This window comes from Momordica charantia, assembly GCF_013281855.1.
Source record: "Momordica charantia cultivar OHB3-1 chromosome 2 unlocalized genomic scaffold, Mcharantia_2.0 BLBB01000002.1, whole genome shotgun sequence".
Taxonomy (NCBI): domain Eukaryota; kingdom Viridiplantae; phylum Streptophyta; class Magnoliopsida; order Cucurbitales; family Cucurbitaceae; genus Momordica; species Momordica charantia.
In genome coordinates, this window is record NW_028275160.1 from 2,676,980 (window position 1) to 2,692,922 (window position 15,943).

At 36.5% G+C, this 15,943-nt stretch overlaps 3 protein-coding genes across 5 annotated transcripts; all 3 read right to left on the minus strand.

Annotated features, from left to right (window-relative positions):
* Window positions 1-264: 264 nt before the first annotated feature.
* LOC111011085 (zinc finger (CCCH-type) family protein) lies at window positions 265-5,611 on the minus strand. The gene is made up of 14 exons (XM_022284705.2): window positions 4,869-5,611; window positions 4,247-4,339; window positions 3,861-4,163; window positions 3,683-3,755; window positions 3,374-3,506; window positions 3,130-3,283; window positions 2,938-3,021; window positions 2,596-2,718; window positions 2,318-2,488; window positions 2,099-2,233; window positions 1,908-2,003; window positions 1,193-1,696; window positions 935-978; window positions 265-850 (listed from the first exon to the last, which is right to left on the minus strand). Exons 1-14 carry the CDS (start codon window positions 5,418-5,420, stop codon window positions 604-606), a joined length of 2,712 nt encoding a protein of 903 aa, XP_022140397.2. The 5' UTR covers window positions 5,421-5,611; the 3' UTR covers window positions 265-603.
* A 376-nt stretch (window positions 5,612-5,987) lies between these two features.
* LOC111011087 (F-box/kelch-repeat protein At5g60570) lies at window positions 5,988-8,329 on the minus strand. The gene is made up of 2 exons (XM_022284710.2): window positions 8,085-8,329; window positions 5,988-7,932 (listed from the first exon to the last, which is right to left on the minus strand). The coding sequence occupies exon 2, from the start codon at window positions 7,446-7,448 to the stop codon at window positions 6,315-6,317; it is 1,134 nt and encodes a 377-aa protein (XP_022140402.1). The 5' UTR covers window positions 7,449-7,932; window positions 8,085-8,329; the 3' UTR covers window positions 5,988-6,314.
* A 1,382-nt stretch (window positions 8,330-9,711) lies between these two features.
* Window positions 9,712-14,765, minus strand: LOC111011086 (serine/threonine-protein kinase GRIK1). 3 transcript variants are annotated; one of them, XM_022284707.2, is made up of 13 exons: window positions 14,388-14,765; window positions 13,909-14,072; window positions 13,329-13,702; window positions 12,468-12,542; window positions 12,331-12,375; window positions 12,089-12,163; window positions 11,614-11,701; window positions 11,386-11,510; window positions 10,804-10,899; window positions 10,636-10,702; window positions 10,428-10,543; window positions 10,269-10,347; window positions 9,712-10,153 (listed from the first exon to the last, which is right to left on the minus strand). In XM_022284707.2, exons 3-13 carry the CDS (start codon window positions 13,644-13,646, stop codon window positions 9,954-9,956), a joined length of 1,284 nt encoding a protein of 427 aa, XP_022140399.1. In that variant the 5' UTR covers window positions 13,647-13,702; window positions 13,909-14,072; window positions 14,388-14,765; the 3' UTR covers window positions 9,712-9,953. The 3 variants fall into 3 exon arrangements, with proteins under 3 accessions (XP_022140399.1, XP_022140398.1, XP_022140401.1); XM_022284706.2 differs by having other exon boundaries at window positions 13,909-14,085; XM_022284709.2 differs by having other exon boundaries at window positions 13,329-13,697; window positions 13,909-14,765.
* Window positions 14,766-15,943: the final 1,178 nt, after the last annotated feature.

Genomic DNA, 15,943 nt, shown 5'->3' on the forward strand with positions numbered 1-15,943 from the left:
CATAAGACATTTTCATTATATTGCAAAATATATAACTAATATTAATAATAAAAATTTCTAACTTATTTCAAAATAGTGAAATAATTTCTTTTTATTTCTATGACTCTCCCATGAACAACTTTTGACACCCTATTAACATTGATTTTTTTATAAAATTGAGGCCTCAACATTTCCATCGATATAAAATTTAAAAACCTTGATACCCCTAAAAAATATTAACATGCAGATTCATAGAATAAAATAAAAACGCAAACTAGGTCATCAGAAGGAAGAAAATATACTCGATAAACTAAAAAAAAAAAAAAGTTAGGTTAATATAGGTTCAGGTAGATGACTAATGCAAGCAACACTTTATGGAACCGAAAGATCCAATGACAGTGGGCAAGTTCCCGCAATGATAAATGAAATTAACTGGAATAATCAATTGTCAATATCCTAAGAGCATATATGTCCCAAAACTTACCTAATTCTTCTCCATAATTGATCGGAAGATATCCATCTTAATCCTCTAAATATTAGTAGTGTAGCTCATTCAATGCAATGCCACTCCCCAAGTACCCTGCAAAACTCTTTGGAGATGGCAGTATATTTGTTCATCTACCTCTACCTCTCCAGCAGCATCACCATCTCACAGTGCGAAGTATGAGGGAAAAGATCTACCGCCATGGCTTTCACAGGCCGAAAAGGTTCTGACATCGGCATCGACTTGACCCTATGCCGAGCAAGACCAGCACTGCCCATATTTCTCCACCCTCGGTTGTTCTTGTTTCCTTTCTCAGTTTTTTCAGATGATGGTGTACACAGCTCTATGGCATTAGCCACCAAACTTTCAGGGTTGCATGAAATGTAACTGCACCAAGTTATAAATATAAAAAGAAAGAAAATATATAGAATGAAATGAATTTTGCACGGAAGGTTTGGTATTAGAACTAACACTAGTCTCTTTAGATGCGTGTGAGTTCTCAGGACCTTGGTCACCTGCATTATTGCAAACATTGCAACAGTCAGCAATTTGATGGAACAGAAATCTGGAGTTTCAACAGCTCAAGTACCTTGTAGGGTATGACTCAAAGTCCAAATTGCAGTATAACATTGAACAAAGGCTAATGCTAACATGCCAAGGAACAACCGAAAGATGGAATTGAAAAAATGTAGGAAGAAACTCAAAGTATGTTTTAAAAAGAATACTAACGATGGGATGAAGTCCACCACGAGGAGGATCTACAATGGCAACAACATTTTTGAACTGCTGCATCAAATTAGTCCGGCTTTCTGCTTTGCAACAGTTGAGTTGGCCCCCATTTTCTTGGCTAGAAACCTCTGAAGTCTCAAGTGTATTTGCATCATTTTCGGGCACATGGCCTACTACAGGATCTTGTTCTATGGCATCCATCAAGGTATTTGTTTCCCCAGCAGCAGTAACTTCATCACTTTTTTCCGAGGCACTTGCAGTTTCCTCACTTTTTTGGGAGGCACCTGAAATTTCCTCGACTTTCCCGGAAGCACATGGAATTTCCTCACCTTTCTCGGAGGCACCTAACATTTCATCACTTTTCTTGGAGGCACCCGGAATTTCCTCGCTTTTCTCAGAGGCAGTTGAAATTCCATCACTTCCATTGGTGGCGCTTAAAATTTCCCCTTCTTTCTTGGTCACATTTAGGTACTCTTTTAATAAAGATCCCATCACATCCTCTGCCTGTTCCCCCATTGACAAAATGAAGAAAATGAATAAAAAGTAACATCTATAATTAGATGCAGAAGTACTTGGAGTTGTGATTCCTCTACAAAGTCTGACTTGGTACAGTCGCATCATTACCAAGTTCAGTTTTTGAGGTTGTGTTACCTTTTTTTCAGCGTCAATGGAAACGACATGAAATCAAGCTAGAAATGCGAACTATAAATCTCACCTTTGCACAAATAAATTTACAGTTATTTATGCCATTTATTTCAGCATTCCTCTGAGCATCAGATACTGCAGAAGCATTCATTTCAATACCAATAACCTGAAATATAATCAGAGCGCAAAAAAGATCTACAAATTAAGAAAGTTACTGAGAGTAAAAATGAATTACATGGGAAACGGCTTTTTGAATATTACCATACCAACACGATGTGCTAAAGTCAGCCCAATTGTTCCAGTTCCACAGCAAATATCAAATAGCAAGGTGTCAGGGCCCAACCCAGCCCAATCCCCAGCAAGTGAATACAGCTTCTCAGCAGCAAGTGTATTCACCTAAGGCCAAAACTCCAATTATTACTAGCACTAACAAAATACAAATACTATAGTCTGTTTTCTCTGGAAGATTAATGGTCATACCTGGAAAAACGCAGTTGGAGATATGCAGAACTTAAGATTGCTAATGTAATCGTGGATTCTAGGTTCTACAACATCATTAGTGGCATCTGGTTCAGTGCCATGGACTTTTGGAATTGGTAGGGGCTGTAGTGGAGTATCAGCAGGTGCTGCATTTGATATTCCTTGGTGGTGCTGCAAAGAAAAATAAAATTGGAAATTTAAGAAAACAGAAAACATAAAAGAAGTGACTGAGTTTAAGATTTATGTGAGAACGAGTAACTCCAGAAAGAAATTCATGCCTGAATGACTAAAGCAGTTAGGGGCAACGGTGGAGAATTTGCAACAGCTCCTTCAGCAAAATCTTGAGCAAGTCTCTTGAATTCACTGGCCAGTAGTTCACACTCAACACCTACAGAGCAAACCTACACAGGGAAGGACAACAAATTTAAATGACCAAAAAACGCTAAAAAGATAATAGCATGATATTTCAACAACTAATACACGAGTATTCCCATTGGATTGCTCAAATTATATAGGACAGCAAAAATACTGTCTTTCATCTTTTTTCTTTCTCATTTTACTGGCTAACTGAGGGCAGAGGCAAAAACTTTATAATACAATTTATCAGATCAAACATTTACCTGAACGATGATCATGACCTCACTGATGTTTCCATCCGAATTATCAGAATCAATTAACTTCCCTGGAGTCCGTCCTTCTCGAACCTTCCATGGTTTACAGAATAGAATTGTCAACAGGAAATAGACAGGACGGTTATCAGCTACAGAAATTATATTTCTTAAATCTTTTAGACCACCTAAAGTCAACCTTACCGTCAATTGACGCCAAAACCCAACATTCTTAAATCTATTCCAAATTGGCAAGCTTGAGAGTTGCAGAAACTCCTGGAAAATTGATGCATATTTGCAAGAAATTCTAGAAACATTGGGACAATTTTCAGGTTCTTCAACAGCTGTAACACCTTCCCTGCACATTTCTTAATCCGTCATAAATCATTCAATGCAAAAATAAATAAATATATATAGGTTTTCAAATAAAAATTAATGTTGAATTGACCTGAAATTTCCCAACATAAACCCCACAGTTGGCTTGCCCTCCAAAGAGTATCCAACTGAAAATTCACATTTGTTACGATATCCATTTATAACTGGTGATTCAAGAATACCCTCCAAATTGCATGGAAGACCACCTTGAAGGTACAAAATGACCAGGATCAATCTACGGTAAACTCAAATTGAGGGAGAATCAGGTAGGAAAAAATTCAGACACTTCATATACTATCACAGAATCACAAATATATTACTAAACAATATATATAAATAGGAGAGATACCCGTTTATCAAAGACCTTATATAAAGTATATACCTATATCCCTTGCTTTTAGAATCCATTCAGGAAGAGAAACGCCGTTTGGACAGGCTTTACGTGCATTCCTAGTCTGCCAGTATAAATTTAACGGTTAAAACTATATTTGATAAAGAATTGATTATAAGATGTAGAAGTCAATGATTTGATGCAAATTGCAAAGGAAGAGAGCTCTTACAAGTTTTTTGAGAAGCTGCGACAATGAGTTCTTTTTGTGATCCAACTGATCACTGTATGACATGTGAGCAAGAGGAGCCACCACGTCACGGGCACTTTTTCCCTTCGAAACCGAATCATTAGGAGTAGAATTCCCATCATTATTAGTAGCATCTTCAGCATCATTTGATGACAAAGGGACAGTCATCGAAGATTCAGATGTTTTCTGACGATCCATCTTAGATCTAGTTGTCTTTTCAAATGATCTGGGAATCACATCTGCAACCTTCAAGTTCTTTTTGCCAATGGTTTTTCCTTCTATCTCCTATTGCATCCAAAATTTGATGAATCATCCAAAACAAGTTTAAATTCATGAATCAACGAAGTTAAGTTTGGAACTAGAGATACCTCAACGGCACTTTTCAACTGTTCTGTACTTTCAAAACTAACAAAACCTACAGTCATGCCTTTCTTCTTCTTTGCAGATTTAAAAATTATACCCTGCAAAATGAAGACTACGTCATCCCACAGGGTAAAACATCGCTTCAGTGTCAGGGGACAGTGAGATAAAGATTTTTCATGAGAAGGACAGCCTTCCATAATCCACAAGGAAAAATGAGCAAGAGAATTGCAGTCCAGAAAGCTCTTGAAATGAACAATAAATTTCATACACTATTCAGGTCCAAACATATCTTCTCGAAATCATAAGCTTGAGATCTTAGTACTTAAAACCAAGGATGAACGAACAAAGATACTGCCATTTTATTTGTATCTGAAAGTCAACAGTACCATTTCCATTTTAACCAATTCAGGAAATGTAATATGAAAAACCTAGAAAGTGCTAATTAACTTCACAGAAGGGAAAGGGGGAACACCATTCTAAGAAGTAAGAAGCTTTTTAAGACAAGCAGTTTTTGGAGTTACGGGGAAATGTAATATGAAAAACCTAGAAAAGAGTTTTTGGACTCATCGTCACTGTAAATCAATACTTCTACATCGTAAACAGAGGAATTCAGATAATTCTACTTACCTGCTCATTCAAGTAGTTCCTCAGGTTGTCGGAATTCCATTTTCTCGGCAAATGAACTAAGCATTTGCTAAGTCCATTCTCCCTTCCGTCATTACCGTTATCGTCGTCATCGTCTACCACGGCCTCCGTCATCATAACCTCCTCTTCCTTAACTTCCTCCTCCACTTTCATCACCTTCTTAGCCCGCTCCGATGTGGGATCCCACGAGTTATCAGGGCGTGGCCTGAGCTCCTCCTCGCCATGAGCATAGCGGCACGTACTTCCATGGCTACACGACCCCGACTCACGCCTAAAGTACGAGCATAGACCGGTTTTCCAAAAAGGATTGAGAGACGGATCGGGATTTGGATTAGCGCCATCAGAATCTGGCTCCATTATCTTCCGCTTCTCCCCCGCAACAGTAGTTTCCGTGGATTGACAATCAGATTGCTCCGGTCGAGAATCCGACGGTAGCGCAATAGAATCGTTGGCGTCCGTAGGTGCATGAAGCTGATCGTCGGAAGTGTTTGGGGCTTCAGTTACAAGGGTTTCTTCAATAGAAGAGGCCGCCATTGAAGTATCTCCAGTTCCTTAACTCGTTAAGTTGGTGAAGTTTGCAGTGAAAGAAGAGTTGGGTGTGGCGCGCGTATTTCAGGGCTATTTGTTCATTTTGTTCACTAGGGCAGTTTCCAATGATAACCTGATTGATGGAGCGTGGATCCAATTATTCCGACGTGACGTTCCCATTTTGGGGACTCATCGAATTTTTCGTAGCACGTCCAACATTATCACGAAGAGTGATCAAAATTTTATATAATTCAATTTCTTACATGGTCTGTTTTCTTTTTGTTATATAAGTTGGAATTATTTTCACAAAATTGTTGAAGAAAGCCTAAACCATAAGTAAAAGATAGCTAAAATAATCAACATAAACCAAAATCTCCCTCACAATCCCAAGCAACTAAGTTTTATCACATACAATACACCTTCAAATGCCTCTTCCTGAACTGTTACTATTGGTTGATTAGAAGCACTGCTCTGTTATTTGGCAAGGCTAAGGCAGAAGCAATCGCATTTGTTTTTGTGAGAGTTGTCTGTAAAATGATGACAAATGCAATAGAAAGTAGCTGAATTCTGAAATAACACTAACAGTGCTCTCAGCTAATACAATTATTTGGCAACGACTTTTACATAAATTGTAAATTGATAACTTACAAGAAAGATGTAACACAAAAATTACACACAAAGGGGGGAGAGGGAGGGGGATTTTACCAATTAACTTGACAAATCAGAAAGCAGCAAAACGGGGATAAGGTAAGCAATGTTGAGTAAAGCCAAATCCAGGAAGAGAGTGAAACTATGTAAATAAATTATTAGCTACAGTTATGAGAACAACACTAAGAAGAAAAGATCCCTTTGTAGAAACCAAAAACTAGCCTCCGTCAAATCAGTTCTAAGAATGATCCTTCAGCAGCCCATAACAGCACAGTTGTAGACAAAAACCCCAACATGTTCCTTTACTCCAACTATCTTCCAATCCAAAGTTCCATTATTGACTCCTGACTTTGGACACACAGAGCTGAGCACAATAGATTCGCCTTCGGGGCCTCTCTGTCCACCCACAACCAGAAGTTCTTCCCCACAAGCCTTGAAAGCAAGCCCCCATCCATTTGAAGAATCTGCCCTCACTGGAAGTCTCCCCAACACATTCCATGTGTTCTCCACTTTGTCATATTTCATAACCATGTTCGTTAAATGCTCCACCGCATATAGTTCATTGTCCACAACTGCAACTAGAGGGGGAGCATGAGCACCTTGGTTCACGTACGGATACATGCCTTCTATTTTTCTCCATTTTCTCTTCTTCAAATCATACTCCTCCCCACATGTTAATGACACAGTGGGACTAGACATCCCACCAATCACGTAGAATTTGTCGTTCATAAAGAACCCAGAACACGACCGACGTGGCACGTGCATGTCGGGCAACTTTTCCCACTGACCCTTTGAAGAGTCGTATAATTCGGCCGATTTCAGAACGGTTCCCTTTTTATCACTCCCACCTGCAACAATGGCTATCGAACCAAGGCTGCCAGACCCAAACAAACAACGAGGCTGGTTCATTCCTCCACATTTCACCCAATGATGAGGAAAAAATGCATATTTCCATATGGCAAAATCATAAAACTCGCGACCAAAAACTAGTAACTCGCTGCCCACTGCTAAGGACTCCTTATCAGCATGGTTGAAACACTCGTCACAAGGCATCTTAGGCAATGCCATCCATTTATTTCTACCAGGATCAAATGCCTCCCACTCCTTTAGATCACAAACCAGATACACCCAATGCTCGACAATCCTCATCTCCTTCCTCAACTCAGTCAAGGTACCACTTCTAATCAACTTGTTAAACCTTGAGTTAACACATGATAGAGAAGCATAATCTGACCTTCGAATGCAAGCAAAGCAATTCATCGCCACATCATCATTAAGACCTGGGAGAAGTGAATCGTTTAATATGCGCCGTCGCTGCTGCGAACCATCAATCGTTCTTTCTGTCAAATCTATGTTCGAAAGATAACTTACTTCTTCATCCTCCATCTCCTCCAGTACGGTATTACAACAAACTTTGTTTGTGTGTCAGCAAAAATTGATATAATTTAAAACAAAAGAATCAACAGGCTATACCAACAAACACCACCAATCTCAAAATGCAATATCCTGGCGGTCTCTGATTATCTTCCCAATACCCAGGAAACAAATTCCGATCCTTGAAAGCAGCAATCAGTACGCACTTGTTTCCTCTTTCCATTAATTTATTGAAACAAAGTGTGAATATGTGTAGCATATATACTCAGAATATTCCATTTATACGATATTCGTGATATTACGAGCACGAAGTTATACCAATTAGAGAAGCTCTCGCAGCCCTATTCAAACAGATTGAGAAAACGAATACACTAACCCTCAGAAACCCGGTAGAAATTAAATTACCAAGAACCGAATTTCTTTCCAGCCGCCAAATTGAAACGATCTGGAATCTTTCTAATTAGCGAGAAATCCAAAGCGAGGGTGTAAACAATTTCTACAAAAGAAGAACAAATAACAATCATAAAAGAGATCCTCGGAGCCTAGTGCGTGGAAATGGATCGAATCAAAACAAAGACGGATACATGAAATTAATTGAGCAGTTCAGTAAGAGAGAATTCGAAAAGGAAAAAGGGAAAAACCCCGCACCTGAAATTGGGGAAAGTAAGACGGATCTATCAGTTGGGTGCCCGATAAACGCGGTTGCCTGAAATAGATTCCGACGAACATGTCGGAGGAAAAGATGAGGGAGAAGAAAGAAGAAAGAAGAAAGAAGAAGAGAGGATGGTGGGAAGAAGCAGAGTGGAGTCAGCCTTTGGCGAACAAAACAGCGATACCAGATCAAGTGGTGGGGCGGGGCGGGCGGCCCTGTAATTGTAAACAACTGCAAAAATAAATAAATATGGTAAATTCTTCCACACATCACCGTACTTCTGGGTATTTGTACTTCCGCCCCTCTCTCTCTCTCTCTCTCTATTTAGAATTTAAGTTTTTTTCCCCCTTTTATTTTAGTCTCTAGTTTAAATTTGATTTTTATAATTTCATCTCAATCCTTGTAATTTGATCAAATCTCTTAAAATGCTTTTGATCCTTTATTTTTCTCTTTACTGTTAAATAGTACTTTCAATATTAAGTAACGTTGTAGATACTTTAATAGACTTCAATTGTAAGAACTGAATAGAAACTTTAAATATATTGACCAAACTAAAATTAATGGTTAATTAATATTAACTAAATAATTGTGGATATTAAAATTGTTATTAGGCTCCGAAATTGGAGAAGGGATGGGAAATCAGGAATTAGTATTTAGTAGATGCATTTAATTGGATTATTTGATATATCCATAAATAAAATATTTCAAACAAATGTAGATAAAGGCAAGTGAGACCACCTAACAAATAAAAACTCCGTGTGCAATTTGAGTTGCTTCCTTTGAATTGATGTCTCAAAAATCAAAACTGTATCTGAAAAGGTATTTATTCCACAGCCACCATTTTTTACTCAAAAGATTTTCGAACGAATTCAATATTGAAACAAATTCCGTGCATTAAGAAAACGATATTATATTTCAGAAAATAGGGAATAATTTTATAATAATCATTTCGAAAGGGTACTTCAGTAATGAGAAAAAGAAAAAAAAAATAGTACAGTGGGGGGCTAACCCTAACCCCATGATTGACAAGTGGTCAGTATATTAATTTGTAGAGTTTTAATGCAAAAAGGTATGAAAGAATCTTTAAATAAGTACAAGGGTCAGTTTCTCAGTTCTCAATTGTAATCGTACTTGTTTCTCTTTTGGAAAAAAAAAAAAAAGAAATTTCAGGGTAAATAATCAACATTTATTATTATTTTATAAATTTTGGAGACTTGGCTACGATCCCATCATATGCGTTGGATTGGGCCCCTTCATAATTATACTGGGGCTCAAAATTGGGCCTCACTGCTCATAGGGAAATGTTTCTACTGCTCACTAATATAATATCTCAGCAATATTATATTTATATTATATGCTCTATCATAACTTTTATGTCTTCTGAATTTTAGCCTTTCAAAAAGCTGGAGAAAATAAAAGATCACCTCTTTCGGTCGCCAGTGCCGGTAAGTTGTAACGACACTCTAGCTGTTTTTTAAATAAAAAATAAATGTTACGTGTAATGCTTCTTATTATTTAAAAATATATCAGATACGAATGGCATTTTTCCTCTGCCACTTGTCAAATCCTATCAAAATACATTGTTTAAATTTGATAAAAAATAAAAATAAAAGAACACCTAAGTACAAGAATCAAGGTGCAACTTAATCAAACTGGTGGTGGAAAAATCTTTAAAAGAACAACAATCTTTGATGTCTTTAGAACCCCATGCTTTCTCCGGCGATATAAATTGCACTCCATGTTTATCCTCAAGTAAACCAAAAAAGGATGAAGACTATAAAATGGTCAAAAACTATCAAGGGGAGAGAGAGAGAGAGAGAAGAGCTAACCCATCTAGCTTTTAAATTTACATAAACAGTTTCAGGCTACATAGACGAATTATGAGAAGCCACGTCGAGATCATCGTATTTACTCCCATTTTCTTCTCGTTGCAAGTCTGATTGTTCTTCCCCGACTAAAGTCTTGCGGCGCTTGCACCAGCACAAATATTGTGGGATTGGACCTTGCACTCCGATCAACCAGCTATGATTTGCAATGGCTTCCAGTGTCATCCTCTGGCTCGGGTCTGTAAGAAAAAGAATATGAAAATAATCAAGGGGAGCGGGTTTTTCCAGAAATTAAACTCTCCTTAGAATGCGTAACATTGTGGGACCAAAAATATTGGAGATGAAAGACAGTACCTTTACATAGAATCCCTTCCAACAAATTTCTCAACTGGAGATTCATATCATCCGGTAGCACTAATGGATTATTGACAATCTGGAGAAGAAAATATTGTCCATTTCACATCAGAATGCATTTATTGAAGCAATAATAGCACAAGTGAACATTTTCCGTACTTTATCGTAGGTATCTTGCAGTGTCTCTCCAAGAAATGGATATTGACCCAGTATCATACAGTACAAGGTCACCCCAACTGCCCATGTATCTGCCCCTTTGCCATGATAAGTTATACCTAATATTCAGGAAGAGTAAATGGTTGAGAATTGAGCTACATTAACGTAAATACAACCTTAATAATCAACAAAACGAAACTATAATCTAGACCTAAACAGCATTCTGGTGCAGTAAAAACAGGAGTTCCTGGAGAACGCCGAAGCTCGTCATTTTCATCCTGAAAATGGAAATGAATATTACCCTCGAGGGACTCTAAAATGTTACAGTAACAATGAAATTAACGCAGCTGTGGAGAGATGAAGGAAATTCTTGAATTACCTCAAAAACCTGGCTAACGCTGAAGTCCCCTATCTTCACTGTACCGTCGTGAGTTATCAACAAATTATCAGGTTTAATATCACCATGCACTATATTCTGCTTTCAAATTTTGAAAAATAAATAAATGAATAACCCAATCAAGAGGTAAACCATGTAAACTTATATGATATCAAGTAGATGGCCCCTATTTTCTACCAAGACGCAGCAAGATTTCAGCCAAGCCTGAAACAAATAACATAGGATAATGCAAACTTCCCTATATCACAACATTCACAAAATATAGTGTTGACTGTTGAGTATGACAAACGAACCCAATAAATCAACAGTCCCAATCAACACACCATGTGCCAAGCATCGGTAACTTGAATTACAACTACAAAGTAAAAATAAATGCCATATGTTCTAAATTATATAACCAAATAATAGATATAACTCTTATATGCAATATAACCTCCATATTCAACCTGTTCCGTCTATTTTTTTTTAACAAAAAACAAACATTTAACCTGTAAAGTAAATGAAGAAATAAGCTATGGTGAAAAAAAACTGGAATAAGTATTAAGGTTAGATTCAAGATCGTACATGAGCATGGAGATACATCAGCCCCGAGACAATATCACGCAAGTACTTCCGAGCAATATCTTCATCTAGACCACGTGGTGGATCACAACCCTCACAAGCCCATTTGCCTTCCACATATTCAAGAACTAAAGCAAAGAATAACTGCTCAAGTTAAGGTTATATCCAAGCAAATAGTACAATCAAAGATTCAAGAAAATCCATTAAAATAAATAAGGATGCCATGGATACCCATATAAAAGCGATCATTTTCTGGATCATCTATCACTTCTAATAGATTGACTATGTTCGGATGTTCCAACATTTTCATGATCAAAACCTGTTAAAATAAAATAAAAAATTAAATATTTTATCCTCAACTCAGCAATGTTAATCCTAAAAGTTGTAGAAGATATATACATATAACAAAGCTCAACGAAAGAGTTACAGGGCGAAAAATGTGCGTGAATGAGAAAAGTAACTAAAACATACAATGCATGCAAATAAGATTTTTTGGGACAAAACACATGAAAATAAGAGTTAAACATTCAAATCCAATAAAATGTCATGAAGCAGCATGCCACTTAGCAAAAGCTATTCATTAAGTAGAAAAAAGACCGTCGTTTAATACGATTAACAATCAAACAACGAAAAAACCCTAATGTCTAGTCTAAGGCAACTAATTGAAATTTTCCCACTACCTACAATGATAAAAGTGAGTAGTTACCTCACGAAGAACATCAGTCATAGCAGTCTCTGAAGGAGCAACTCGCAGCTTTGACAAATGAGACTTGTGAAAAGCCTACATGTACATATGAAGCAATTTTATTAACATAAACCTCTTGATGTCTCAACCTTCTAGCAAACACCACAGTAACAGAGGGAAAAAACAGGGCATAAAATAATCCCCCATCTCCAAATTTTTTCAAATATATGAAATAGAACAAAAATAAATTGCAGAAAGAACACCTTAATTGCGTAGTGTTTTCCATCAATATTACTTCGATATAAAACCTGTTGACATAAAAAGAGGAAAAGACTAATTAATAGTCTCAATTGTGAAAATATGAAAATATGACAACATGATGACATCAGAAAATGCATACCACTTTCCCATAACTACCAGAACCAATCTTACACTCACGAACATATTCATTGACCGTCTTATTTCCATTCTCATCCTGAACATCGAATCAACAAAATAACATTAGCATGCACGGGAAGTACCAGGAGTAGTAAGCCACAAACAAAGGGTCATCCAGAAGCATCATATAACCAATTTTGACTACTGGCTGAGTTGAAATAAGATAGGTTCATAGCTCCGCAAAATCTGGGGGGAGGGAGAGACGTTCCATAGTTTCCAATATTTTAATTCAAGAAGCTACGCCGAGAAACTCAAAAGAAGATATGCTTTATGTGATCTGTCAATAAATTGCAAAGAATCCAAGTACTTTTCTAGCCGATGATAATCAAAACCAAGAATCAAAGTTGGGCTTCACTTCAAAATTTAACGTCCAAATATCCATTTCGGTGTTTCCAAACTAAAAGAGCTGCTTACAGGACCTTCTATAGTATTGACAAAAGGGATGTAGAATTACAATTTACAAGAAGCACAGGGTCATGGACACAGAACTGTAAAGTAAGTTTCCCTTCGTCTTTGAGCAATAGAAGAAATTCACAGCTACAGTTCAGTTTATGCTTTACCTCATTTGTCAAACATAGCCAAACTACAACAAGGCATTGTTCCAGAGCAAAGTCCAAATGACAAAAAAACGTCAAGATATGAAAAATATATCTGTTGCTGTGTAAAATAAAACTGTCCAGAAAGGGAAATTTTTCCTTAAACGTATTGTGCAATAATTCTTAGAATATCGATTGAACACATTCAAATTAAACAGCTTTAGAAGTTGTACAAAGTTTAACTTAAATTTCACATAATCGAAGGAGATATTAATTACTACATTCACCTCTGAGCGAAAAACTTTATTTGTCTCCTTGACAGGGAATTGCCGGCAAATCAATCCATTTTGTGTTCTATGCTGCAAAATCTCTTCCGAATTCTTTACACGGCTGTGTGTGTCAGTTTCTTCTTCATGTGTAGTGCTAGTCATATCATCATGAGACGAGCAGCTTTCTTCATCGTCCACGTCTTCACCCAACAAAAAATCCTCAGAAAGGCGGCTGAAGCCAGGAGCAGGTCTCAGCGCTCTTTTATGCTTTTTTGTAAACCCGAAGCAACCACAGCAGCCAATCATTTTGGCAATCGAGAAACTTTTTTTGTTCATGAGATTTTGAGAATTGAAGTAGTTGTTTAAATTATCCGCAACCAAACAAACCTATCCTGAAGGAAGAAAGAATTCATTGGAATCATGCCTTCAAATTCAATAAATTACAATACATAAACGATGACAATTGCCAACAAGAATGACCTCAGATATAGTCAACAAATAGGAAGGGGTGTGTGTCATGCGCCAAAACAAAATTAATTGAACGCTGTTCATAATTCACGGAGGACAAATTATTCCAGCTTTCAGATATGAACTGCACCTGATTTACAAAGGGATGAAGGGCCTGCAAGCCCGAGTCCGGTATGCTATTCCAACGGATGCCATTCGGCCCGATGAAAGAAGCAGCTGGTAGTAACGAAGGCGTTGCAATTCAGACCTAACATCGCTTATATGGGCAACCAGTGTAGGCTCGATTCCCAAACCCTTACACGTTGACCTTTTACATAATTAGAAAACATAGTGGTAAAAAAATAACAATAAAGAAACAGATATCGCGTCAAGCTTGCACAGAAACTGCAAACGTCATCAAGCACGTTGCGACAAATACAAAGCCATATCAGTACAATTGTACAAGATTGAAACTTTTCAAAACCCCTACTCTTATTCAGACGAGTCGACAATAGAAAACTGTCCAGTAGAAAACCCTAGGCACCCCCTATATAATCCAGTGATTCCAGAGCCACATATGAACGCAAATAACGAAATTAGACATTGGGGGGGAGGAGAAGTAAAAGATACCAGGAGAGGAATAAATTCGATCGAAACCCTTGATTGAAATAACGAGAGGATCGAGGAGTTGGGGGTTGATTGCCGACGGAATTAAAACCCTAGGAGGGACGTTATTGGGGGTTCATGGGGTGGGGAAAAGGGGGAGGCGACGATCTGCGGGAATCGGAGCGTTGAAAAGATGGAATCTGTGAATGAATGAACAAGAAGACGGGGGAATGCTTGTTTGTTTAAGGGATTTTTTAAGAAAATGGAGAATGGGAATAGGTTAAAATAGGAACAGGGCTGGAAGAGAAGACGCGTCCGAAGAAGAAGACGAGAGAGAGGTACAGAGCGATAGGACAGATGATTTCCCTTTCTCCCTCTTTTTCCCCCTTCTCCGATGAACATCCAAAAACCCAAGCATTTAACTATTTTCGTACCGAGTCCCATTCATCGATTTTTCTTTTTCTTTTTTTTTGTGTGTTTTTATTTCATTTTAATTGTGAATTTTAGAGAATAAAATATATCATTTTTACCCGTGTCAATCAATTTTCTCCACAATTTTTCAAATTAAATCCCGTAACGAGTCATTTAATTTTCACCTGAGCTTAGCCATTTAGGCATCTTGTTCTTTTATACTCTACGTGATATTTCGTTTTTTTAGGAATTTCAAAATCACAAATGATTTCAATTGATGAATTTCAAAATCACAAATGGTTTCATATATATACTCATGATTTTGAATTATTTGAAATTATATCGAAAAATTTGAAATCATATCGAAAATTTTCAAATCTTGTTTTTATAAATAAAAAAAAAATCTAGATTAAAAGGTTCGGTGCCTAACTCCATATCATTCCAATACAACTTTAATCTTATCATATTTTAATTTCTAATTAATAAATTTAGATTAAAATTTTAAATCAATAAATATTTTATTTTATTTTTCTTTCCGAGATAAATAAATTTATTTTAATTAATTTTAAATTATTCACGTTTCAAACAATATAAATAATTTAGAATTATTTCTGAAATATCAACTTACTTAATTTCAAATTATTTCTTGAATTTTCTTTAAACCAAACAGAGGTTTAGAAGTTGAAGGTTGAATCTTTCATTCTTATATTTATTATATAAAAAAAGTTATTCAGTTTATTCAATTTTGACCGAGTACATTTATCAACTTGTTTTAATTAATAAAAACAATGAAAATATATCACAACACAGCTCGCTCGCATTAAAGTAGGTGCGTGTTATATTTTATTAAACCTACGTGGTTTTTTTTATATTTAATTATTCAAGCGAAATTCTATCCCATCCAAATTGAAGGTAAATATTATAATATTAATTCAAGTTAAAATATAAGGTTCAAATTGACAAAATTAAAGTCAAACCGAGTATAGCTCAAGTGGTTAAGGCATCTATCTCTGACCAAGACGTCATTCATAATTATACTCGAGTTGGTATAATATATGTATAATTATATATTAAATATTTGAATACCTGACTTATTAAAAAAATTATTAATACTTCAATCATAATTATACTCAAGTTCGTATAATATATGTTAAAGTCATATGAAATAC

Bases quoted from the DNA above. Each gene is read 5' to 3' on its own strand.
- LOC111011085 (XM_022284705.2), bottom strand. From the start codon at position 5,420: ATGGCGGCCTCTTCTATTGAAGAAACCCTTGTAACTGAAGCCCCAAAC. The intron at 2,234-2,317 runs GTATGACCATTA...TTTTGGCCTTAG, and splicing joins CTCCAACTGCGTTTTTCCAG to GTGAATACACTTGCTGCTGA. The intron at 2,004-2,098 runs GTAATATTCAAA...ATTATATTTCAG, and splicing joins TAGCACATCGTGTTGGTATG to GTTATTGGTATTGAAATGAA.
- LOC111011087 (XM_022284710.2), bottom strand. From the start codon at position 7,448: ATGGAGGATGAAGAAGTAAGTTATCTTTCGAACATAGATTTGACAGAA.
- LOC111011086 (XM_022284707.2), bottom strand. From the start codon at position 13,646: ATGAACAAAAAAAGTTTCTCGATTGCCAAAATGATTGGCTGCTGTGGT. The intron at 12,164-12,330 runs GTGTTCTTTCTG...ATGTACATGTAG, and splicing joins GAAAACACTACGCAATTAAG to GCTTTTCACAAGTCTCATTT. The intron at 10,544-10,635 runs GTCTAGATTATA...CCTGAATATTAG, and splicing joins TGCACCAGAATGCTGTTTAG to GTATAACTTATCATGGCAAA.